Source organism: Pseudopodoces humilis, chromosome 7, assembly GCF_049639895.1.
Source record: "Pseudopodoces humilis isolate 2021_Gansu_Grassland_sample_001 chromosome 7, ASM4963989v1, whole genome shotgun sequence".
Taxonomy (NCBI): Eukaryota; Metazoa; Chordata; class Aves; order Passeriformes; family Paridae; genus Pseudopodoces; species Pseudopodoces humilis.
In genome coordinates this window covers 58,969,602-58,995,030 of record NC_142206.1, presented here as the reverse complement: position 1 = coordinate 58,995,030, position 25,429 = coordinate 58,969,602, and the positions used below count along the sequence as shown (strand labels likewise).

General features: G+C 44.4%; 1 protein-coding gene across 8 annotated transcripts; it reads left to right on the top strand.

Annotated features, from left to right (window-relative positions):
- Positions 1–7: 7 nt before the first annotated feature.
- AP5M1 (adaptor related protein complex 5 subunit mu 1) lies at positions 8–23,604 on the top strand. Of its 8 annotated transcripts, XM_088058368.1 has the most exons (10): positions 8–151; positions 1,095–1,205; positions 3,847–4,492; positions 5,827–6,054; positions 6,526–6,665; positions 7,400–7,485; positions 7,588–7,703; positions 8,720–8,816; positions 10,755–10,929; positions 11,791–12,367. In XM_088058368.1, the coding sequence occupies exons 1-9, from the start codon at positions 84–86 to the stop codon at positions 10,922–10,924; spliced, it is 1,662 nt and encodes a 553-aa protein (XP_087914494.1). In that variant the 5' UTR covers positions 8–83; the 3' UTR covers positions 10,925–10,929; positions 11,791–12,367. The 8 variants fall into 8 exon arrangements, with proteins under 8 accessions (XP_087914494.1, XP_087914497.1, XP_087914495.1 ...); XM_088058371.1 differs by lacking the exons at positions 10,755–10,929; positions 11,791–12,367 and adding an exon at positions 23,392–23,604; XM_088058369.1 differs by having other exon boundaries at positions 10,758–12,715.
- Positions 23,605–25,429: the final 1,825 nt, after the last annotated feature.

Genomic DNA, 25,429 nt, shown 5'->3' with positions numbered 1-25,429 from the left:
CCTCCCCGGCCGCCATCGGCACCGGCGGCACCACCGCCACCATCGGCACCGCCGCCACCATCGGCTCCACCGCCACCATCGGCATGGCCTTGCGGGCGCTGTGGCTCCTCAGGCACGACCCCGCGGCCGGCGGCGCCGTGCTCTTCTCCAGGTAGCCACGGTACCGGGGAGGGGGCGCGGGCACGGCGGGCTGGGCAGGTCCGAGGGTCGGGCTGGGTGCCCTGGGGGATACGGGTGATCTGGAAGGGATCCAGGTGCTCTGAGGGATTCTGGGGGGACCGGGTGTTCTTGGGGGAATTGGATGCTCTTGGGGTCCGGGTGCTGTGGAGGGAACCGGGCGCCATGGGGGGAGCGGATGCCCTCAGGGGGCGCGGATGTTCCTGAGGGGGTCTGCATGCCCTGGAGGAAATCCTGGTGCCATGAGGGGCTGGGTGTCCTGGGGGACACTGCTGCCCTGTGGGGCCGGGGTTCGGCCCCCAGAACAGATGTAAAAACACCAAAACCATCTGACTGTGAATAAATCCCTCATCTCGTCCCAGCGCCGCTGGATGCTGTGCGTTTCTGACCCCGATTTCCGAAAGTTCAGAATCAGGTTCACGAAATGTGTTTTTAACTAAATATGGGGGCTTTTTCACAGCTTCTGCATTTTGCAGTTGAGTTTCCTAGCTCTGTTCCTCTTTCTTGTGTGTCACTGTAAACATTTTGCCCAGCTCTTCTCCATCCTAACAGGGAAAAGGACAGGGCAGTGATTGTGCAATACTGTCAGATTAACAAAATGGACAGAGTAGAAAGCATATATTATTTCTTGTATTTTACTTATATTCTTTTCATGTTGTTCTGTAGCTGTACAAAACTTAGTGTACTTTCAGACAGAAATTCAGCTTTCTATTTCATGCTAATTTTTGCATATAAATACCCTTTTCTAAAGTTATTGCAGGACTTTTAAGTTATTGGACACTTAAGAGTCCTCCAAAGGGAGAGTTTTTATTCAGAATTCTTGCAGGTATAAAGTAAGACTTTGGGATAGGCAGGTTACTTTTGTTGAGCTGGCAAGATTTGTTACCTATTTTTTTTTTTTTCTTCTGTGGCTTCAGAGAAATCCTGACAATGAGAAGAAAAGTAAAAGTGGCATACAGCCCTAGTCTGAATTCAGTAAAACCAAAAGAGAACCAAGTAGTAAAAGAAAAAAACCAACCAAAAAAAGAGTAAGTAGACTATCTTCCATCTTCAGGTGCAGACAGATCTCTCCATTGGACACTCCTCTGATTGTTTTAGGATTAGTATTATGGTCCTTGTATTACCTACAGGACTAGAGATGAGGCCTCCCCTCTACAAACACAGATAAAGAGAAAGCCTTGTCCCAAAACCTCGGAGAGTGTAATCACCACGGAGCAGGGGGGGCTGGTGACAGGGATGTCTGAAGTGACTTGTCACACAGTGAGCGGCAGAGACAAGGAGTAGCACTCCTTTGAAAAGGGCAAACTATCCTTGATGCTTCAAGTGATTTCCAGACTTAGATCTTTCAAGTTCCCAGAGGAAATAATAGGGCTGTGGAAGCCCCGAGTTTATCCTCCTAACTGACCTTAAATTCAACAAAGCGCGCAGACAATATAAAGAATGCCCGGATCACATGGAAACTGTTGGTTTCAGGACTTAGGCACTCAGCTGGAGATACGTGAGCCCTGATCTTTAACCTCAGGAAAGACATCGGGGACATCAAAGCATTCCCCCCCACCTTTCTTTTTTTAGCTAATCATAACTTAATTCAGGCAACAAGGATGGTCTATCTCTTGAGTCACCAAAGCTCATTCATCCCTGAAAACTTTCATCTTGTTTTTTTTTTTTAACTTTGCATCACTTTCTAGAAGGGAATACTGAAAAACTGGGCTCTGAAGGGCTGACTAATGATCTAATGACCCAGCTGGTAAAATTCAGTGGGAGGAGGAGGAGGCTGCTGTGGTGTGGGGACAGCTTCAGCAAATGGAGCAGAGAGACTGGGACTTGACTAAGATAAAACCAGACTGAAATATCTCCTCTTCCCTTGTTTTGGAAATGTTGGCCAAAAATAAGAGCTATTCACCAAGGTTACACATGCCTCTTATCAACACCCTGGCTCTGCAAAGCCTCATAAATTTTAGAGCTGTAAACCTACTTTGTTTCTTTGCTCTTCAGAATAAAATGTGAGACCACAGGGGGAGGTGTTTTGCTGTCATCTGTATCCTGTTTACAAATTTTGTAGCCTGGCTTTGCTCTATGTTTGCTTTTCCCTTACCAAAAAAAACCCAACCCCAAAAGCCCTGGATGCCTGATTAAGAATCAAAGGAAAAAAAGCACAGTTACTGAAAATAAGCCTGAGGAAGTGTAGCTGTCTCCAGCTACTCAGTTAAGAAAAGATGATGTAGGTGGGACTTAGAGGCAACAGGATAAGATCCATGGAAGTGGATCAGGAGCAGGAGGCAAGTGCTACAGATGGAGGTCATAGATATAACAAAGTCTCACCTTTCTGGGATGGTAATTTAAGAAGCAAGCTGTCAATGTGTCCTTAAAAAGATGGTGTAAAAAGGACACCAAATGAGGGCATTTATATATCTCTGCATCTTTTTTTCTCCCATGTTGGCGTGCAAGCATGGATCTGAGTGCAAAACAAACATCTGAGAACATCTGCTTCAAGATGATCCATAAAGTGATTTAATTTTGCGTGTGTGACCTGCAATGGGCACTTTGAGGGTCTGTGGATAACTACTAAGGTAATCCACAAAAGAGAATGTAGGAAGGGCAGGCTGTCAGCAAACTTCATGTAAGAGACACTCAGGGGAATCTGCAGTTCCAAAGCAGGGCAAAATCAGTGCATTAATGGAAGTAATATTTTTTTATTTTCTCAGCTATATATTAAATGACAATTCCTCCTGATGGATTTAGGTTACCTTGAAATTTGTCCCACTTCCCTTTAAAAAAACAATACTGCTGCAGGACAAAAAATCCCAGATTTAGTTTTAAACAGTTAATATGATATTCCTCAAATATTATCTCTAGAAAATTTGGAATTAATTATATATATTGGTACAACATAGCAATTCTAAATTGTACAAAACCTCTGTCCATTACATTACCATTACATCTTAAATACTTGATAAAATGAAATGATGAAAAAGTCATAAAAGCTTTAAGTCACATACATTGCATGTGCAGTGTGGAATTATTATTATTATTGGAATTATTGTTGTTGTTGTTCTGTTGTTGTTATTGTTATTATTATTATTATTGTTATTGTAGTTATAGCAGCAAAGCTGTAGCACTAGTATGCTCTATCCAGGCAAAAAGCTGTTGTAGTTGCATTTTATTACATAGAACATACATTTTTGTAAATATCTGGGAACCTGTCTTCAGTGTAATCTCACATCTTAGAAATATTTGGAAGTTCTGCACTGGTGGGAGTCATTCCTTAGTGTGGTACAAACATCCTGTACCTTTGTGACAGCCAGCATAGATGGACAGATTCACATTTTGTTATAAAAATATGTATTTACTCATGAGAATGTATTTACTCAAATTTTAGATTCGCTAGAAAGAATCCTAACTGCTCATGAAATGGTTTTTTTGGCAGTGTTTTATGTTCTGATCCCACCACTGCTTCTGTCAAGGCTTCCATGTACACAAGGTTATTTTTAGGCCCAGTGGGCTTTGGGGAGCTGTTTGAATAATGAAGAGAAACTCAATATCAATAATCCAAAGATTTTCATAATGCTTTTGCAGCCAGGAGAGGGCTCGGGTGGTTCTGTCCCTGGAAGCTCTGTTTTGGGATGATATTTCGGGTGGCACTGAGCCGCTCCCGTTCCCTCCCCGCAGGCGCTACCCAACAGTTGAGCTGCGCGCCGAGACCTTCAACGGCTCCACGTACGTCCCTGTCCCCTCGGACAGCGCCTTCCTCAAGGCCCTGCTCTTCGAGCTGAGGCTGGTGGACGAGCACGTTTTCGTGGAGCAGCGGGACACCTGCACCCGGATCAACCATTCCTGCGTGCATTCCGTGTCCACCGCCGCAGGGGAGCTCTGGCCCGTGCTGGCCTTCCACAAGAGCGGCCTCATCTACGCCTGTGTCCCGCTGGTGGAGGGGACCCTGGAGCCACGGCCACCCCTCCTCACCGTCAGCGGGCTCTCGCAGGGACTGGCTCTGTTGTTGGGCATCGTGGACTACGTCTCTCCCAGCCGGAAAAACGAGGCTGAGCTGAATGCAAAGATCGGGCATCTCCGAAATCTGCTGGTCCAGGCCTGTCCCCTGGGCACCCCCCTGAACACCAACATCCGCAGCCTGAACAGCTCCTTCGAGGACATCCAGGAGATGCCTGCGGATAAGGATCAGCCAGCCTGGAGATCCAGCACCTACAAGGGCAAACCTCAGGTTAATGTCTGCATCACTGAGAAGGTCAAGTGTATGCAGTATGACCAGAGGGATGTGGTGGACACGTGGCAAGTTTATGGAGCTGTGAACTGCAAGGTGAGAGCGTTTGATGTGCAAAGTAGTTTCTGTGCAAAATCAGTGCTCATTCGATGTAAAATGATATACTGAGCTGAAAATTCTCCTGATTTTGTCTTCTGAGTCACGTTCAGGTGTTACTGGTACCTTTGACTGCTTGGCCACACGGCTCTTACTCTAAATGAACCACTGAAATGCCTGAATTTGACAAAATATATCCAGGCTGGCATGTCTAAATGTCTTCTACAAGTGTCTACATGAGCATTTTTAATTATCTTTCCTGACAAATGAAAGTTTAATCTTCTTCCTTATGGTTCTACAATGTTTTGATCCCACAAATTTTGGTGTTCCATAACGTAAGAGTAGTTGATAAAGAACCTGGTGAAAGAAACTGGATATATAATTTTTTTGGATGGTTTGGATGTGACAGTGGTTTTCACTGTAGAATCCCAGAGTGGTTTGGGTTGGAAGGGACCTCAAAGCTCATCTCATTCCAACCCCCTGCCATGGGAAGGGATACCTTCCACTAGACCAGGTTGCTCCAAACCTTGTCCAGCCAGGCCTTGAACACTTCCAGGGATGGGCTTCCCTGGGCATTGTTTAATATTAAAATATCTCATTGTTTAATATTGCAAACTGGGGACTATTGACCAAATACATCCATAATAATTATGAAATATATTAAAATTTGTAACAGTAATTTGTACTATAATTTATTCTTTGTTCTGAATTATGCTTAGGAAGCACACAATATTATCTTGGCACACTGCATTTGTAACTACTGCCAGTGTTTTACAAGGATAGAGACCTGCTAATAAAGTGGTAATTTAATTATTTGCGTGAAGTGGGATACTCATGTCCAAAGGAGGCTGACCTAAATGCTGCATTTGCAAAGCCTGGGTCATTTCCCACCTGCCATGCTGGTAGGGACTGTGTGGGTGAGCAGCTTCCTGCTCTCAGAGGGACAATTCCCTGGGTGTTCTGTAGGGTAGGTGAGTGGCCTTACACAAGAAGAAAGCCCAGGTGAGATCATGGCCTGCTGAACTGGCACAGGGAGGGTCAAAACAACGGACACTCTGCTGTGACAGAGCTGGCATGGGACCACAGAAGCCATCCAGAGCATGCTGGAATCCATTAAGTGGATGTTGTAAAAGCAACCTAATTAATTAAATTGTCAGCAAGTGTGTGAGTCTTGATGTCTTAGTACTGGTGGTTAGTACTAATGATTGAAGCCAACTGAAAATTGGTAGTGATTTTATTTATTTTTATTGCTATAAGTGTGTTTTATTTTTTAACATCTCACTGTGAATTGGTTCAGGTATTTTAGGATAATGTCTTGACTTCCTTTTCCCAAGTGTGACATAGAGGGATCTGCACCAAACGTCACCCTCAGCCTGACCCTCCCCACGAACGCGCCCCCGCTCCAAGACATCGTGGTCCATCACTGTGTGACTTCTGTGGACCCTGCCATGCTGATGTCCACCAGTGTCGAGCCTCTGCATGATTCTGTCTACAATGGGCCTTACAAATTCCCTTTCATTCCTCCTTCAGATTCCTTCAACCTCTGTTACTACACTTCCCAGGTAACAACACCCCTGACCCTTGCTGGTTTTGAGTGTTCAAACAGAAATAAAAACACCTGTGTTGCTGGGCATGCTGGAGTGAGTTTGAGCCCAATATAGATAATAAAATATTTTATATAATGGTTTTTATATAATAAACTGCTTGGAAGGCACTTAAGGACTTGAGTTGTCTGAGTCACATTCAGAAATTACTGTATCTTTGTTTGGCAACACTGCTCTTAATTTAAGTCATCCCCTCAAGTGCTTGAATTAGACAAAATATATCCAGGCTGAGATGTCAAGTGCATGACCCCAATGGCCCCCATGGCCAGTCTCTGCATCACAAGAAGCCTGGAAAGTTTAGCACAGTCACTAAGTAATTAATATATGTCTGTGGTCCATTTTAAAGTGCTTTAACAATGAAAACAGTATATAACTGATCTTGTGATGATGGTGTTAATATAGCTTGAGAATGAATATAGTTTTTTCCAGGTTCCTGTTCCACCAATTTTGGGATGTTACCAACTCGTTGAAGAGGGATCACAGATAAAAATAACAGTTAATTTAAAGCTCCATGAAAGCATAAAGAACTCTTTTGAGCACTGTGAAGCTCATATACCTTTCTTCAACAGGTAAGACTAAAGAAAGCCTAAATAAATTTCTTCCATTTCTCTGTTGTCTTCCCAAAATGAACTTGTCAGGAATCATTATAACAAATTATGCTCCATCAGGGTGCTACCAGTTAACACCAACATTGGAATTCCTTTAATTTCCAGAATATAGAATTATGCTAGAATATTTGGTAACATTCCAAACACTTACGTTGCTCATCCTGTTTCCCTGTGGTATTTTCTCATGTGAAATACTACCACAATCCCCCAGGTGGATTAAGCTGGAGATCCCTTCCAACCCAGGGTTACCTGTTCCTTAAGACTGCTAATCCTAGCTACAGATCAGCTTATCAAAAATACAGTTATTTCAAATTAAAACAATAGTTTTCATCTAAGCCTCTCTGACATCTGCCATGACAATGCTGCCACAACCATGCTGCCATCTAATTATCATGAAAATTCAAAGATGGAATGATACAAAGTTACTGATGCTGATCACAGTGTTAGTAAAACACTATCAGTGAACTAAAACATCAACAGCTCCTTTGTGATTACCTGGCTGACAGCATGGTAATTTCCTCCTGCTCTGTAATTTCTTCTCATAAATTAGCAGTGTGCTCAGATAGGTGTGATTTGTCTGTATGTGCACAAATAATGTCTGTGTGCATTTCCTGGCTCTCTGTAACAAAACAGGCATTAACAAGTGCTGAATGATAGTAATTCCAGTGGTTTTATTTCTTCTCTCTCACGTGCAGGGGTCCCATTGCTCAGTTAGAGTCCAAAGTTAGTTATGGCCAACTGGATTTATCCCGGGAGAAGAGCCTTCTGGTTTGGGTCATTGGTAAGGACCTCACCCCTGTGACTGCCCCTTTCTCCCCCAGCCCCTTCTCTGCAGCCTGGGCACAGCTGTGTGACTTCTTACAGATGCTGTCTCTGCCTTTAGGACAGAAGTTCCCCAAGTCTTTGGAAGTTTCCCTGACTGGAACTGTGTCTTTTGGCGCCGCAGGCAAAGAGCACCCGATTGATTATGTGTGCACTGGGAACACTGCTTATGTAAAAGTAAGTCACAGGCTCTGGGAAAAGAGGCCTTAGTAGTCACTTTTTTATTGTCTTCAATTGGAGATACATTGATCTAAAATCTCATATTCTCACCATGGACTTTTGCTTTCCTGCCTAGAGGATTTGACATCCTGTCACTTTGGAGTACCCTTGTATAACTCTTTTTAATTCTTGTTTCTTTTTTCTCTTGATTCTGCTGTGCTTTTTCTGCACTTCTCTTCACTCTTGGATTTCTCAGCTTCTCTGAGCTGAGCTCTTTGGGGATATTCCTTCACGGGGAGTCCTGCTTATTTCAGTTCTCCAGGTCAGGACAAAAACTCTAAAGCTTGTTAGGGTCTTGTTTCTTGTATTTATTAGGATGTTATCGTAAAACTTGGCAGGTCTCTCCAGACTTTCTGTACAAGTTCAGTTCACTGCAATCTGGCTCATTTTGTTCTAATGGTCCAAAATGGCCCTGAACTACACAGTTCTTTTATCTTTGTATTCATTCTTATCCAATTAACAATAGACACGTATATTATTTTTCTTAATGACTCAATGACCCATTCTCTGTGTACTGCACTGCAACATTTTCTGTCCAATCACCTATTACCCAAAACCTCTAGAAGAAGAACATGAAGAAGAAAGAAGGAAAAGAAACAACATTCTAAATCCTCCTTCTTGTCTTCTGCTTTCTAAACTAACTTTAAACTAACTTTTTCACCCATTGACTTAAGAAAACTTTCTGATCTACATGCTTACACTTTTAGCGTTTCTATCTAACTTTAACAGTTGCTAAATATAACAACTGTTACATTTACATGAACAAGTTGTTCATGTAACACCATGAAAACATGCTCATAAATTTCATGTTATATGAAATTCAGTGTTCTTCTGGATCTCAGAGCCAGGCATCAGAGACAAGTGCACAAGCTCTGTGTTTCAGACTCCAACACCCTTGTACACCTAGATTGCCAGGATTTGCACAGCAAGGGTGACAATATGTATCTGATTGTGTTTTCCCTCTCTTTTTTCAGCTGTATTTTAGGATCCCAGACTTTACACTTACTGGATGTTACGTAGACCAGCATTCTGTTCAGATCTTTGTTCCAGGGAAGCCCAAAATTACTGCATGTGAGTTGCTAAAATTGAATTGAAATTATGAAATTACCTAACTGAAGTTGGACTTTCGTTCTCTGCTTTTGAGTTGGGGGTTTTTTTGTGATGTTTAGAGCATCCCTGGAGTAGGGACTGGCCTCTCCCTTTGAGATGAGATCTCTTACCAAATCAGCCTCTCTCTGGGGCTCTCCCCTCTGCCCTGTGCTGGTTCGTATGCTCTCCATAATGGCAGAACTTTTTTGGGTGACACAGGGAATGATCCTCTCTAATCTGGCCCCTTGTTTAGGACACTTTTGTCATAGACATTTTGGGTCTACACTGTTAATTTTGTGACAGGTTACACTCAGCCCTAAATTGTAACACAGAAAAAACAGCGTTTTCATGTTTTATATTGAGCATGCAATTTATATTCATTGAACAAATTCCAAGCCATCCACCTGCTTTTGACTTAACCTCTGTTTGAATTTTAAGCTCATGACTGATACATTAGTAAAGGTAATTGAAGCTGAGACTTTAAATGTCTCATTATCAGAAACGATTTTCAAATAATAGTAAGAGTCTTACAGTTTAAAGAGGCCATTATACCTTTTCTGTAAACTGGTAAGGATGGATTAGTAGTCACTTAACTTGGATGAAGGAATGTCTGATTGTAAGGCACCCTGTAATGCTTATTTTTCTTGCCTGTTTTTTCCCTTTAGCCCGGGAACTTATTTCTTCTGATTACTATATCTGGAATTCCAAAGCACCAGCACCTATGGTGTACAAACCCTTACTTGACTAATGCACTTAGTACATTAATGTACTAATAATTTTTATATTTAAACAAAGCACAGTGTTAATGAGATTTATGTAATGATACAGTAAAATAAATATTCTTCAGCACTTTTGCTTTCTATGTGTTCTTAAAAATTTCTGTTGATGGAAAACAAGAGGTCACTTGTCTTCAAAACATGAGTTGGGTTTAAATTGTTGAGTCCTGGCTGACAGCCTAGAGAGGACAATTTGAAATGTACTTGCTGTGGCTGGTTTTACTTTCTCTTCTAAATTTAACTGGTACAAAATATGTCCCTGGTGTTACAGGTACAGACATTGAGATCTCCAGTTACTCCCAGTTACTTCACTGGTTTCCCATTGCAGGATGGGAAAGGTTTTAGCATCCTATTCCTGTCCTGAAATCACAAGAATCTCACCCAACTCCAGATTCAGAGACCAGTTCAAAGCAGAAATTCTTTATTTGTGCAAGATGTATACAGAATACACACCAGTCAATAGTTTACAAGGACTTCCAAGAGGACGAGTATGGCATGAGCAGCACTTCTGAAAGTGGAGGCAAGTTTAATTAAGAAATCTTTATTGCCTCTGCCAGTAGAAGTGGTGAGTTTCCTTGCAGACATGCCTGTGAACTGCTTGCTGTGAAAGCAGAGGTGTGAACTGTGTTTTTCAGCTCACAAGACCAGTTCTGAGGAGGCAAAATCAGCCAAGCTTGAGGAGATTCCAGAAACCATCAATGAGTTTTTCCAGGAAAAGTAGGCAGAAAAAGTTTCAATTTACAGATGCAAACCTCGGATTTTGAAATCTGCAGGAACACAGGAAATGGACTTTAGGAAAGTTATCAGGAAATGTGCAGATTCTGAAGGGCTGGTGAGGAGCTGCCAGAACTTGGAGAGCAGCACAAAAGCAGAGGATGCTGAGTCCTAACAGAGCTGCTCCTGCCCTGCCTTGTGCTCTGTGGGGTAAATCAGATTAGGGATTGTGCAAGGAGGGGAGTTTTAAGCTATAATCTGAAAAATACTTAAATTGATCATCAGAGTAATCTGATGGGTTGGTTAAATGTTCTAGAGGGTGGATTTGTTCCTGTGAAACGCAGTTGAGCTGAATCTGCTGTGCAAACTTAGCAAACAGAGCTATGCTCTGTGCCCAGTTTCACACAGGCGATGTGTCTGTTCTGTTCAGCAGCAAAAGGGGAGTTTGTGATTTTGCCCAGGACCCAGCCCCTCCCTGCTGGAGTTGTCCACGTGCCTGGACACCACGGTGCGAGTGGGAAGAGGAGCTCTCTCTGCTGGAAGGGTTTAGAGCGTGTTCCGGACACCAGGCCACGGTCTTTGGCTTCCACCTACCCATGAGAAAGGTGGGAGCTCTGCTCTGCACAGCAGCACTCTGCAGAAATGGATTTTTTTACTCAAATACCCTCCAGTAAATTCTGGGAAGCAATGGCACTACCTAAATTCATGGTATCTTAGGAGATCCTTTGCACTTAATAGAAGGGAATTCTTCTAAATCCTGATCCTTTGTTTCCTCTTGTCCATGTCTGACTCTTTCATGGTTTAGGGGAGTTGTGGTGCTCAGAAATGGAGGGCTCTGGCTTTGATAAGCTAAAAATGCCATTTATTTTACAGAAGCTGTGAATTGAAATGATGAACTGGGCGTATGAACTGTTATGCACACACCCAGTAGGGCAGATTTGGAGGGAGGGAGGGGGAGGTGACATTTCCATTCTAGCCCTGAGCAGTTTTTCACAACCTCACATCAGCCATCACCTGTTTTGATTTGTTATCAAGGTTTGCTCCATAGTTGCTGCAGTGCTCTGCTCAGGGACAGCTCTGCAGTGAGAAAAGTGGGGGAAGGAGCCCTGTCTGCCTTTTTAAGAGTGGCTGAGATCTCCCTGCAGATGTGAGTGTGCAGCACACCCTGTTCTTTGGAAAGCACCAGGAACAGGGAAGGCAGAAAAACACACCAGCACACAGCTTCAGCCAGCATTGTGCAACCCCTGTGGGACACCCAGTCTGGGGGAGAAGCCAGAGGGAGAGCTTCTCCTGGCCTTTGGAAGGGCCCATGCTCATGGATCCTTCATAAATATTAATAAGTTATTAAGTAGTAAACTCAGCTTAGTAGTAAACTCACTAAATTAGGGGACTCTGGGTAGATAACACTGGAAGAGTTCAAGGAGTGACAAATGACAAAATTTTCTGTGTTTCTCTGTTCCCTCTAGTTGGCCAGATAATTTCACTGTTTCTTTACGTGCTCTGACCACTTGTCCTGTTTTCTGAAAGGAGAAAAGTCCTTCAAAACCTAAATCAGGAAGATCTAATGTAGAGCTCACATGAGCCTGAGGACTCCCAGGCAGAGCTGATACCTAAGAGAGGTTCTGGTGAGCTCTAAAGGTGATCAAGTTCAGTGGTGTTCCTTTAACTCTTTAATAAAATAAACAAGTTTTTAATCCAACAGTTTCTTTAAAAATGTGTTAAAGGGAAAAAAAACCAAAAATTGTCTTTTGGTGCAGAGTGCTGTTTCTTCTACCAGAGTGTTTGCTGCTTGAAGTGCTTCTATTTGTAATTTTGTCACAGGCATGGATTATATGAGATCTTTGTGAAGGTAACTTTGCACAAAGACTTTCCTAAAGAAGTGGCCAAAGAGTTCTCCAGACTTTGTATTGTGTTTCAGAGGGCCAGGAGAAAACAAAGATGCAAAGAATTGAAAACAATAAATGTAAGGACTTAAATAATGGGTTGCAAACCTGACATTTCCCCCCCACTCACAAAAAAAACCCAAAAACTGGGTATAAATATTAAGGTGTTAATATGGAACTCACTTCATTAGTGAAATTAATTTATTTCATTTCATTAAAATTTGGGAGTAGTATAAGAAACAGCAATTAAAATTAATTTAAAGCAAATACACACAATCAAAGCTTTTGAGGTGAGACTGAACATTAATTGACAATGAGAATTGATGTAACAGACCTCTAAGAAATTAAAACAATGCAAAATCCATGTATAACCCACTAAACACAGCAAAAATGGCTGAGATTTCCCAATCCGGTGGTGTTAGGGAACCCTCATTAAACATGTTTCAGAGCCCAACTGTTTTGTTTAACACTTGTGGAAGGTGTGGAAGGAAATGTGGAATTTGCACCGAGGTTCCCAGAGGCTGAGAAGCTGCAATTCCTGTTCCTCTCACCACAGAAGGGAACGAGTCCCCTTAACACAGTTCCATGTTGTCAAGTCTGTCACTGAGCACTACTCAGCAATTTGATGGTTTTCCAATTTTCTGGAAGCCCTTTCCTCCCACCAAGGTATTTGGTGACAGCTCCGAGATGGTTTATACCAGTTCCTCAAGAACTTTGGGGTAAATCCTGTTCCTTCAGGTAATTTGGAAGCAGTCACTTTTTTCACATAATTCAGCCCTTGCCACCTCTGCATTTTTTTGCTGTTCTTACCAGGGTTAGCTGCTGTGGCCATTTGTAACCAGTAAACACTGAAACAACAAGGCATTAAACATTCCATGGTTGTCTCCTATTTATTCCTGCTGTCCTAGGAACTGGCCACACTTTGTGCTGTTTGTACAAGCCCTGCTGAGATTTAAGCCAGGAGAGAGTTTGTAAGTCCATGTTTGTCCCTCGCTACTTTTGCTGACTCCCTCACCACCACCTCCCTGTTCTCTCATCCTTAGGGGACAGACAAAATAAAAGATACTTCCAACACCTTTTACAGTGGGGAAAGCCAAGCCCACACAAAGCTGAATGCATTCTGAGACGGTGGGAAATCTGCAGCCCTCGATCCCGAAGGGGGCATTAAATGAGAATTTTGTGGATCCTAATTTGGGAAGTACAAGCTTCTCTGGGAGAGCTGCTGTAGCTCTGTATGGCTGTCAGTGGGAATCCCACAGGGGCACCTTGGGGTTGCTTCTAAATTTCAATCCCATGCCTCTATCCCCCTCTTGTTACCAAAATCTTGCCACACAAACCCAATGCAACAATTCAGGTGCAGGGAACAGCAATTTAACTTTGACTGTGACTCCCCTGGACATCCTGGGGCACAAGAAGGACCCCAGCATGGGGATAGGTGCCACTCATTGACCACCTAAAATTCCTCTTCCTTATTTTCCCAAATCTCATGTTGCACTAAGATGCACCAATCTGCTGGTTTTTGCAGGAATGAGGTTTAATTTAATAAGGTGGTAATTCTCCCTGCAGGGGAGCAGGACCTGAGAGAAAAAAGGCTCTTTTCCCCTAAAAATAGGGATTCTCTCTCTTGTGTTAGAGCGCTGTCTCTCCACCCACACCCAGATCTGAAGGACCACAGGGTCATTGCTTACTGCAGCCCTGCAGCAGGCAGGACACCCAGCCAGTATTCCCAAGAGGCTTTCCAAGGAAACCAGCATCCTTGGAACTGGAATGCTGCATGTGTGGGAGGACAGCAGTGCCACCAGCCTATCCCAAGTCAAGGGGGCCAGGGAGGAGCTGGAAAACAGAGGAGCTGTGCTTCTCCCAGGGTTTGGGATGGCCCATTGCTCCCCCAACAAACCCCACTGCCCTCAAAGGGGCCGGGGGGCTCTCCCAAAGGCTCCCCATAAAGATGCACCTGTCCCCCAGGATGCCACACCTCAACAAATCAAGCCAGATGCTACAGGGAGCTCTCAGCCCTCAGGGGTGCTTTTTCTCCTAAGGACTCCTGACCCACAGTGCAACTGAAAATCAGATATTTTAAGCCACAGGCCTGCCCCCTTTTCTCCCTCTTGCTTTTACCAGGCCTCCAAGAAACCTGGTCGAGCTCTAGGTAATTTTTTGATAGCCTGATGCCATTTGTAGAAACACGTAAGAGCAGAGAACTAAACCCAACCCATTTTCTCCCCAATGAGATCAGCTGGTCGCTTTTGATTTTCTCTAGAAACCTATCTCTTCAGGACCTTTATTTTTCCTTTTTCTTTATTTTTTTGAAGTCAAAGTCTGTTTCCCGTTTGGTAGGTGACCTGTTTAATGTTTTCCCTGTGTCTGGGAACTCCTTAGTGTAATTAGCGACCTTTGAACTCCACAACTAATCCTGAGCTATTTTGTATTCCTTACTCATCTTTAAGGCTGGACCTTTCTTTTCTTTTGAGTCCGCTGCCACAATTAAAGAAGAAACAGCTGCATTTCAAAGGGATTCCAATTCCAGAAGCTTAATCGTGATTGACATGTTCTTATTCTAAGCTATAAGAAACTCTAAGAGTCCTTTCTTGGGTTAAAACTTCAATCATTTTCTAAAAAATTATCTCAATATGGATTTTATTCATTTTCTTTGATAACCATTCTTTGTGATTTTTTTAACTTGAAAGATGCTTTGAGTTTGTGATGAATATGAACTGCGCCCACCGAAAGAATGAATGGTGTTGGGCTCGGGCTGGATGCAGAAGTGCCTAAATTCCATTTATTGTCAAAATCTGATTATGAAACCTGACGTCCTCCGTGTAGCTTGACATCATTCCACATGCCCCAAAGGAAGGAGAGGTGGAAGCTCTTGCAAATGAACCCTAGGAGGGAGGGAGATGGCATAAAGCATTCTCCAGAAATAGATACCTTTTTTAACAGTTTTCCCCAATTTTTATAGCACAGATTAAAAAGCCATTGCCTTCCAGTCCTGGAAGGGCCCCTCTTCACTCTTGGAGAAATGAATTCCCAATGAAAAGTCACAGCCAAAAGCAGCTGCCATAAACAGGGGTAATTCATGAGGTTTAAAATTATTGCCACAACCCCACAACAAACCCTGAGCGAGGCTGTGGCGCTTAAATCTCCTCCGAGGGCTGATCCTAGAAAATGATGGGAGCCTATTGGGTCCCGTTATTTAATTATTTCCCTCTCACTTACATTCAAATTCAGCATGACCTCCAAAAGATGGGCTTAGAAAGGAAAAAAAAAAAAAAGCAAAAAGCCTGAAAATCTGTTTGTGTGTTTGCCCAGATCCACCTGATCTTTGGCACACGGATTTGTGGGCATCACTGATGGTCTAAACCTGCCCAAAATGATCCCAAAGAGCCCCAGAATGGCAGCAGGCGAGAGCTGGTGTTCCTAAGACAAAGGTCAAATAAAAAAAGGATGTTAATAAACAGCCCTCCAGTTTAAAGGGACTTTTTTCCTTCTTTTTTTTTTTTTTTTTTTTTTTTAAGGATTACATCTTAAATTCCAACAAATCAGATTTAGGAGTTACTGAAAGTGAAATTGATCCATCCCTCAGCCAAACTTTGCAATACTTTCCTGTTCTGACATCATTTAGATAGTTAGCTGCATTATCAGATTAAAAACCATTGTACAGGGCCGCTGAAAGGAAAAGGAGCCAAAAAGCTAAACACTGCCTGAATTCTGAACCTTTTAACCTGGCTGAAGTACGGTGGGGTCCCTGTTATGCAAATACCTTCAATCCTCTGCTAAGTTCAGTGGAAATAATTTTCTTGAATGACAGGTTTATTCAGCAAGGATTCAGTTGGCGATTAATCCCCCTTTGATCTAAGGTATTTCACTTAACTACCAGTTACCTCGTCCTGACAAAGTGCAACCGAGATTAGGGAGATCACCAGAACACGGCCAGGGTGTGCGTTTATTCTCCCCAGCCGTTCAAAGGGAAGGGCCAGGAATGCAATCTATTCCCACTATTTGAAGATAGAAAGTCCTGTCTCCCGAGTTAGAAAGTCAATTGAATACCAAGTGGGGCTCGGTCCTGTCCAAGCGGCAGCTCCTGACGCGAGATATTCCCGTTCCTTGGGATATTTTTTGTTCTGACCCCGCTTTCAGCCAGGTTTTCACTCTTTCAGAGCTGCCTCGTTATTTCTGATCGGCGTGGGGCACTGTGGAAAAGACCTTTGCTTTTGGGAAAAGAGGATATTTCCCAATTTTGAGCTATTATTTCTTCATTTTTGCTAAAAAAACCCTTTTGCACTTCTCCAGCGTGTATATATATTTATTCTTGTATAATAGATATAATAGATAAATGAACATTACATTTATAATAAATGCATATATTTTGAAAACTGATAATAGATCCAACCACCCAAATTACATCAGAACAATGAAGTTTTGCTGAGGGATGGATCAGCCTCACTTTAAGTTACTCCTAAACTTGATTTGTTAGAATTTAAGATGTAATCCTTAAAAAAAGCCCAAAAAAACTCCTTTTTAACTGGAGGGCTATTTATTATCATCCCTTTTTTATTTGACCTTCGTCTTATTTGACCCTGCTGCCATTCCCAGGGCTCTTTGGGATCATTTTGGGACAGATTTATATGGCTGGACACATATTTATATCTCCAGCAGGCGTGGTGTGAAATTTTTGTGCCAAAACCTATTCATGAAGGAAAATACATCACTACAGATGACAGAATCATCCCCTAAAATAAAAAAAAAAAATCAGTCAACCACTCTGTGGCTGCCTGACATCTGAAATAAAGCATTTTTTACTCTGCTTATTCATTCACCGATACGTTTTCCCTTTTTGCTGAATTATGACATCATTTTGTAGCAGCATCAACTCCAAAAACGCTGCAGCGACCACGGGAGCGCGGTCCTGATCCGGGGCTTAGCTGGGTCAGCCCGTGAGAAGCTGATTACGGGATTGGGCACAAAGCTGCGTTTCCCTATCCGAGGGGAAAGGCGGAACAATATCATTTGTGGGATTCTCCCCGTGGTGAAAGTGGCTGCTGGGATTTCCACTCAGAACTCACCCATTTTAGGGGGGTTGTTTGTATGGAAATAGGGCTGAGAGAGGGGAGGAAAATGATCTTATTCCACTTTTACCCATCCTGAGATATCAGGCAGTTGTTTAAACAAATTCCTCGTCAGTAGGATCTGTTAAAATCAACTTCCTAAAGCATAACCGTGCTCATTAGTCCTTGCAGAGCTGGGGCTGTATTTGGGTATTTCTCCGCTCCACGGGTGAACTGTAAACCATCCTTCCTTTGTGCTGTTATTTTTTTACTCCCTTATGTGAAATAATTGGAATTTTTTAAAAGCTGCTCTGCAGGGTGAGCTCTTCCACACTAAGGGGCTGGAGCCTGCGCTGGGGTCCCCCCATCCCAGCTGCATCCCCTCCTCATTTATTCCCATTTTATAGAATCACAGAATCCTGGAACGGTTTGGGTTGGAAGAGAACTTAAAGATCATCCGGTTCCAACCCCCTGCCAGCCACGGGCAGGGACATTTTAATTTCCAATGAAAATTTCCTCGTGGGATTCCACAGCCTCCAAATCCCCCCGAAGGCTCATCGAAGGCCCCCATCGCACTTGATCAGGTCAATAATACACAAACTAAGAAGGATTTGCACTCAAGACAGTAACAGCTTCTCAAGAGCCATTACAGTGTAGTGGCTTTAAGAAAGAAATCCCTTTTAAGAAATGCCAGACTCTGGAGTAACGTGATAGTCTGTAAGGCTTTAGGGTCTTTCTGGCAAATATAATGTTACATGTGCTTTCCAAGGGAAGTTTACCCACTTAACAAGCCAGGAAAAAAATAAGATGGGAGGGTTTTAAAATATTTTCTGTATTTGCTTTATTGACTACATGAACTCTGCAACGAGCCAGTGAGGGAGAGAAATTTATATTTGAAAATAAACCCAAACTGTTGACTGCATAATAAATATGGGGGGACTGCAAGCAGGCAAAGCAAAGAGCCATAAACTTCATGCTGGTCTCTGTAGTGCCTCATCAGTGACAGATAATTGATGACTTGGTTTAGCTAAATTAAATCATTTGGAAAATAATTTTAGAAAATTTCATTTACATTAAAGCATTTAGAAAAATGGGTTGTATCTCTATGAGATTCAGAAAATGTTCTCTCCTGTTTTAAGCAAAAAGAAAAGTGGAGAGGGGGTGTTGCTGCTTTGTGATATTTGTGTGAGTCTGTTTTCATGTCTATACAATAAATACATACTAAGTACATAAAAAAGATTGGAAATATGGCAAAACAGCTGAATGGCATTTATCAGTTTTGTTAGCTGTTTTTCCCAACTTGAGCAATAAAAAAATTTCATCAAATACGTAATATAGGATGATATTCTATGATAATTACATTAAAAACCGTTTACTTATTAGTTATAGTAATTTGATGGTTAATTGCTTAATAAACAGGGTTTAGTTCAAAACTAGAAGGCATCTCCAACACCTCTGAAATATGGATAATTTCTATTTTTCAGCCCTCAGCAGTATTTCTAGAGGAGAAATTCCCCAAACCACCTCCCGGAGCTCTGCTTTAAGTGCAGTGTGCAGCAGGTCAACCTCCCAATTTCAATAAAGGGCAGGGATACATTAATAAAGGCGGAACTTTCCTGGCTCCAGCGCTGCCGCAGATTCCCAGGAAAGGCTGATGCTCTCCAAAGGCCGTTCCTGCCCCCCTGTGGTGGCACCAAACCAGCGCTGCAGCCCCAAACCTGCCCCCAGCAAGGGATGGGGATGGAGCTGACATTTATTCCTCTGGGGTCTGGGCTGCCTGAGGGTCACCGGGTCACTTCATTTTGAGGGGCAGGACGTTTTACAAAGGGTTTGGAGTGGCAGGGTAAGAGGGGATGGATTCAGACTGGCAGAGGGCAGGGATGGATGGGATATTGGGAAGGAATTCTTCCCTGTGAGGTGTTGAGGCCCTGGCACAGGGTGCCCAGAGGAGCTGTGGCTGCCCCTGGATCCCTGGCAGTGTCCAAGGCCAGGTTGGATGGGGTTTGGAGCAACCTGGGATAGTGGAAGGTGTCCCTGCCCGTGGCAGGGGTTGGAACTGGATGAGCTTTAATGTCCCTTCTTGTGATTCTGTGATTTGCTGGTGTGATGGGTTTGCTGCAGCCTCCCATGGCGTGAGCTCTGCAAACATCTTCACTCTGCTCCTTCAGGTCAGCCAGCCTCGGCCTCACCCACTTTTATTTTATTCTGTCATGTGTTTCTCATCTAGGCAGACACTTCTCAGAGTCTGGCTTCATTCTGGGGATGGGAGAAGGTTGGGAATGACTTTGTAATCCCAGCTTGGCCTTCACAAGAATTTAGGGTCACTGCCACAGCAGCTCCTGTCTCCTCTGAGCCTGCAGCAGATCCAGCCTCATCCCAGGCCACGGCAGCTCCCTGGGATGGCCCAGGGGAGCACAGGTGCCTCACTCTGGGAAAACCTCCAGTGGCTACAACAATCTGAACAAAGCTTAGAAATAGACTCAGGATTAGATTCATAAATTTCTGCAGAATCACTTTGCCACTGAAGGAACTTCTCCCAGGCTTCTTCCAGTCTTCGGAAGAATTTTCCCAATTGCAAGGCTTGGGAGTGCAATATTGACTTGGGAGTGCAATATTATGCACCTTTCACCCCTAAACCTCACTAAAAGTGCTATAGCAATCATGAACTGATTTTTGCTTCCATTTTTCTACTTCCTGGCAGGAAAAGTGTGTCCACACTTATCCCTGAGCTTTACTGGATGCCAGTAGAATCACTGTCAGGCTGGTTGTATTTATCAAATCCAGAGGGCGAGCTGGGATTGCAGACTGGGCAATTAGGAAAAATAACACTTTGCATTGCTAAAATAGTCACATTTGGCTTGGAGCCACCGAGAGAACAGGCAGAATGAAGCAGACATCAGCCCTTCCCTACAAAATCACTGCGCTCCCAATCCCTGCGCCAACACATCCACCCTGCTCCTCAGCCTCCTCCGTGCTTGTCCAGGGATCAGGCTGGAGAATGAACCATGCCAGATGAAGGGAGTTGTATTGTCTGACCAGTCTGAGAGCAGAAGTGGGGGCTATTGCCATGGGAATAAATCATCTCCAGACATTTCTTCACCTCCTCAACAGGTGCCCGTATCTGTTTCTGTGGCCGGCGGGAGCTGCTTTTCCTACATGAAACCGTAGATCCGCCGGCCAGCGCCTGGTGGCACTTCCAATTCAATTAACTTACTCACTGGAACTCCCAGAGAAACTGAATATGACGAGAACAAGAGGGGAAGCTGGGCCAAATTAATAGGACGAGATCCTTTTACAGCCCCAGCCAGCAATCCTGAGCAGCAGCCCTGAAAAGCAAATTGGAACAAGCAAATTGCTGTTGAAAAATTCTTTCAGCACTCGGCTGTTGCTACTCAGCCGGTCACTGCTGGGAGTCAAAGGTTGAAAAATCCTGGGATGGTGCTGACAATGGAGGCATTCTTATGACAAACATTTACATTTTATTTATTGGTGTGTTGGAGGTAGATTAGTCTCATCTTCGGCCGCTCGGGATGGGCTGCATCGTTTAGAGAGGAGAGTAGTGGGAACAAGCATTTTATTGTGGGGGAAAAAAAACAATAAAATCATATTTCCTGCTCCCAGCCTAAGGAAAGGATAGTCAGATTTTGAAGATTACCTTCAGGAGAAAGCTTTTGTCCCCAAGGACCCCTTTTTAAGGAAAAAAAGCATATTATGTTGGATTTTTTTCTGATTCCAGATTAAGTTATCTTCAAAAACAATGTCATTTTAGGTATATGCCTGACTTGCCATGTGCTTCGTGCAAAAGTCCTGCTGCTTTCCTTCATGGAAAATAATTAATTCAAATTATTTTGTCCAATATTGTCCAGATACAAAAATGTCCAATTTTGTACAGATGCAAACTTGTGTGTGGGCATTGCTAAATTGTGTGTGGTATTGTAGCCCCATATTGGTGGAAAACTCATTAGTTTGTACAAAGAATAATTCCAAGTTCACAGCTGCAATTTCACTGAACCTTTTGACTTTCAATGAGCTGTGGAGAAGGAGAGGGAGAGGAATTTGTGCTGGGGGAATGGACACGAGCAAGAAATCATAAGAACATCATGAGACATCCTTCATCTGAATTACGCCCCAGACTTTATTTTATAATAAATAAAATAGATAAAAAAGCACCAATGTACCTGTAGGATAAAATGCTGGGGAAAAGAAAGGGGCAAATGCCCAGCTGGGACCTGAGTGAATGGTTTGAACTGGAAGAACAATCCCAGTGATCAAGTTCCTCTTGTGGCAGTGCTGGTCCCATGGAGGCTCCTGTGTCTGGGGATGTCCCAGTGGGGTGCACCATCTCCAGAACTCTGCCCTGAAAGTCTTGGGGCAGCTGATCCAAGGGGACAATCCTGTCCTCCTTGGCTCTCGTGTGACACAGCAGAGAGCAGGGCTGGTGTTGATGCTTTCCACAGTAACGACCTCAAATCCAGCTCTGTCCTTGTCAATTATTTGGGAAAGCTAAGCCCCAAATCCCTTTACTCTCTGCTGCTGCTCGTGCCTGCTGGCCCACAGACAAGAGCTGAGGGAGTGCTTGTTCACAGAAAGAATTTTCCTATTTTTTTCAGTGTTTTCCTTCTCTTCCCTTTGGTATCTGGGGGTGGAGTGGAAGGAAAGACCAGGGAGACCATCAGCAAGGAGAGTGTTGGTCCCAGGGGTAGGATTTGTTTGCTGACTGCTCTTGGCCACCTCTCTCTAGAAAGGCAAGAGCTTTTTGGGGATGATCTTTTGCCTGTAGATCCCAAACTGGAGCATTCCATGGGCCACGAAATCTCTCCTGCCCCACACTCCAGAAGCAGCAGGAGGGTAAATCCCAAGCACACAGCAAGGTGAGCCCTGCAGCAAACACTGGATCTTCACTCTGGCTCTTCCCAGGAAGCAAAGAATGAACCATAACAACTCCAGCCTGTGCTGGGGGGTTGCTGCCACACCCAGACAGCCCTTGGATGATGACCAAGGTCCATTTGATCTCCAAAGCTGCACCAGCTTGAGTTGCAACGAGGCCACTCTGGCCAACAAAGCTTCTGCTGCAAGACTCATGTGCCTACAAAGAGATGTTGCTTTGTTTTCCTCCTGAAAGCAAAAAACCTCCATGAAACATCCTTTCTGTCATTTTCCTCCCGAGTTCTCTCTTCCCCATCTTTGCTTTGTGTCTGGCACAGTGCTGCCATCGAATTCCACAAAAGCCCCACCTTAAACAACTTGCTCAAGTGAAAATCTGCGCCTGTCCCTGCCCAGCTGCATTGAATTCTGCAGGAAAACTTGGAGCACCATCATGCACTAAGAAAGGATGGAGAGGAAAGGTGTCCCCTGGTTTTCTTTTATTCATGACCACGTATGGAACAAAATGAGCTCACTGGAGAGGGACTCCTGCCAGGAACTGTAGGAGAAATGGGTTAAGACTGAAAAAGGGGAAATTTAAGTCAAATATACAAAACAAATTCTTCCCTGTGAGGGTGGGCAGGCCCTGGCACAGGGTGCCCAGAGAAGCTTTGGCTGCCCCATCCCTGGCATTGTCCAAGGCCAGGTTGGATGGGGATTGGAGCAACCTGGGACAGTGGAAGGTGTCCCTGCCCAAACCATTCTGTGATTCTATACCTGTTCAATTCTAGGTGGGATTTGCAATAAATCTTCCTTTATCCCCAGAGAAGGGCTGTAGGATCCCTTTACACACCCTTGTAAACCTAAAGCAACCCAGCACTCTGAGTAGCTGGACTACTGACACCTGATCCAAAGAGCAAGGCCACTGTATTAAATACTTTGCACCTTTTTAATTCCAGTGGCCTTATTTCAAGCACTCGGTACTTTCTCTCATTTTTGATGCAACTTATTTTTAGCTTTTTTTTTTTTTCCACTCTCAAATGTATTGAAGCTGACATAATTATCGCTCTGCCTCCCCCAAAGGCATGTATTTACCTACTTGTTAAAAGGCTTTTTCCATGCTGCCATGCTGTTGCTGTGACAAGATGACTTTGAAGGCACAGTAGGTAAAATAATATTGTATATTGCACAGCAACCCCAACAACGAAATGTTAATTTAACCAATAAAGTAACCACATGGTAATTATAATAATCACTGTTCCTTATCTCTTAACAGGGCTAAAAGTGGAAATCAGATTTGCCATGTAGTGCATGTCAGCTCTGAAATTACTACACAAATCACTCAGAGCAGTGAAGTTTTCAGCCCCACCACCTCTAACTCAGGGAAAGGATTCTCTGGAGAGTTCAGAGCCATCATCTTCCTCCTGCTCCAGCATCACTGTGGCAATAAATCATCCAGGGGCTGTCCCAGGACACCCTCTCTGAGCAGGTAATTAGGATTTAGCCATCATTCCTTTGTGCTTCCAAACCTCCCTGGTGGCTTTGAGACTCCCACCCTGCTTCTCATTCCCAATGACACACAAATAAATGGATGCCAAGTTCCTTTTGAGACTCAGAAACAAGTTACTGAAAATAAAGTAAATCTGTGGCAGTGATGAGTGACATCTCAGAAGGCAGAGAGCTCGCAGTGGGAAAGGCAAGGAGAGGGATGGAGAGCCTTTTTGTGTTTGTAGGCATGGCAAAACCTGCTTTTTGCCCTTTTGCTGAGCAGCAATTTTGGAAAAGTGTGGTCCAGTGCAGCTTGAGGGAGGATGATCTAAAGCTGTACAAGGGAATTAGCACGGCTTAGTCCATGGCTACTCCCCAGAACGGCAAGGCAGGAGCCATCTCGGGGGGAGTTCCTCAACCCTGGAGAGGAAGAGGCTGGATCTGCACATCCCAGTCCCTGGATGGAACTGAATGGGCCCCAGGGTCCCACAGGGAGACTCCAGGGATCCTTGGGAACCACGGGATCCTTGGGAACCATGCCCAGCTCAAGCACAAGGGGCTCCTTTCCCTGCATTTACAGCCCCTCCTATGGCAGAGATGGGATGGTTCAGCTGACCCTCCCAGCTTAAAAATGTGTGCTGGGACGGTGCTACAAACCCTCCTGGGATGTGGGGCAGGTGCACATAGTCCTGCACAGATGGAACAGGGGCAGCTGCAGACAGAACACCCCATAACCCCAAAATAAGAGTATGGATATGGGCGTTCCTGCCCTTGCTCCTGCTCCTGCTCCTGCCCCTGCTCCTGCTCCTTCTCCTGCCCCTGCTCCTGCTCCTGCTCCTGCTCCTGCCCCTGCCCCTGCTCCTTCTCCTGCCCCTGCTCCTTCTCCTGTCCCTGCCCCTGCTCCTGCCCCTACTCCTGCTCCTGCTCCTGCTCCTACTCCTGCTCCTGCTCCTGCTCCTACTCCTGCTCCTGCTCCTGCTCCTACTCCTGCTCCTACTCCTGCTCCTTCTCCTGCTCCTGCTCCTGCTCCTGCTCCTGCTCCTGCTCCTGCCCCTGCCCCTGCTCCTGCTCCTTCTCCTGCCCCTGCCCCTGCTCCTGCCCCTGCTCCTTCTCCTGCTCCTGTCCCTGCTCCTGCTCCTGCTCCTGCCCCTGCTCCTGCCCCTGCTCCTGCCCCTGCTCCTGCTCCTGCTCCTGCCCCTTCTCCCGCTCCAGGGTGTGGCTTCCAGACCAAATCTGCCTGGCAGGAGCCCCTCAGGAAAGGTGTAGTTGGTGCTCCCCTGAGGGAAGGATCTGTAAGTGATCCCCAGAAGGTCCTGACATCCCCTACAGAAGGGCTTTTTGAGGATAATTCTGTTACAGCCCGAGCGATGTTGAGATACTCCAACAACACGAGTCTGTGTGAGGTCTGAAAACAGATTTTTCCCTTCTCACATTTTATGGGGTGTGGAAATAAAGCCAATTCCCATCCCAGGCCAAATCCCCCAGCCAGATGCCAATCTGGCTCCTGACTGTGATCCTCAAGCTCATATCAACTTGACACAGAGGCAACAGCAGAAATGAGGAGTTTGAAGAGCAGGCCTGGGTCCCTGCTAGCATGGGTTTGGAATTTTAGTCCAGAACTTTTGATCTGAAACTTGATCTGTGTCTTTGCAACACACCTCAGGAGCCACCATTAAACATCAGAATACCTAATGCTTGCTCTGGGCAGGTTTTCAAGATATCGGTCTTTCTCTTCCCTTAAAAAGTCCTGGGAACAGCAATATTCCAGGAAACCTTGGTAAATACTGGGCTGCACTGACCAAACCACCCCAGGAGAAATGAAGCAG

Excerpts from the sequence above, each read along its gene's own strand:
- AP5M1 (XM_088058367.1), top strand. The coding sequence starts at position 84 with ATGGCCTTGCGGGCGCTGTGGCTCCTCAGGCACGACCCCGCGGCCGGC. Across the intron at positions 1,206-3,846 it reads AAAAACCAACCAAAAAAAGA|GCGCTACCCAACAGTTGAGC; the intron begins GTAAGTAGACTA and ends CCCTCCCCGCAG. Across the intron at positions 7,486-7,587 it reads CCTTCTGGTTTGGGTCATTG|GACAGAAGTTCCCCAAGTCT; the intron begins GTAAGGACCTCA and ends CTCTGCCTTTAG.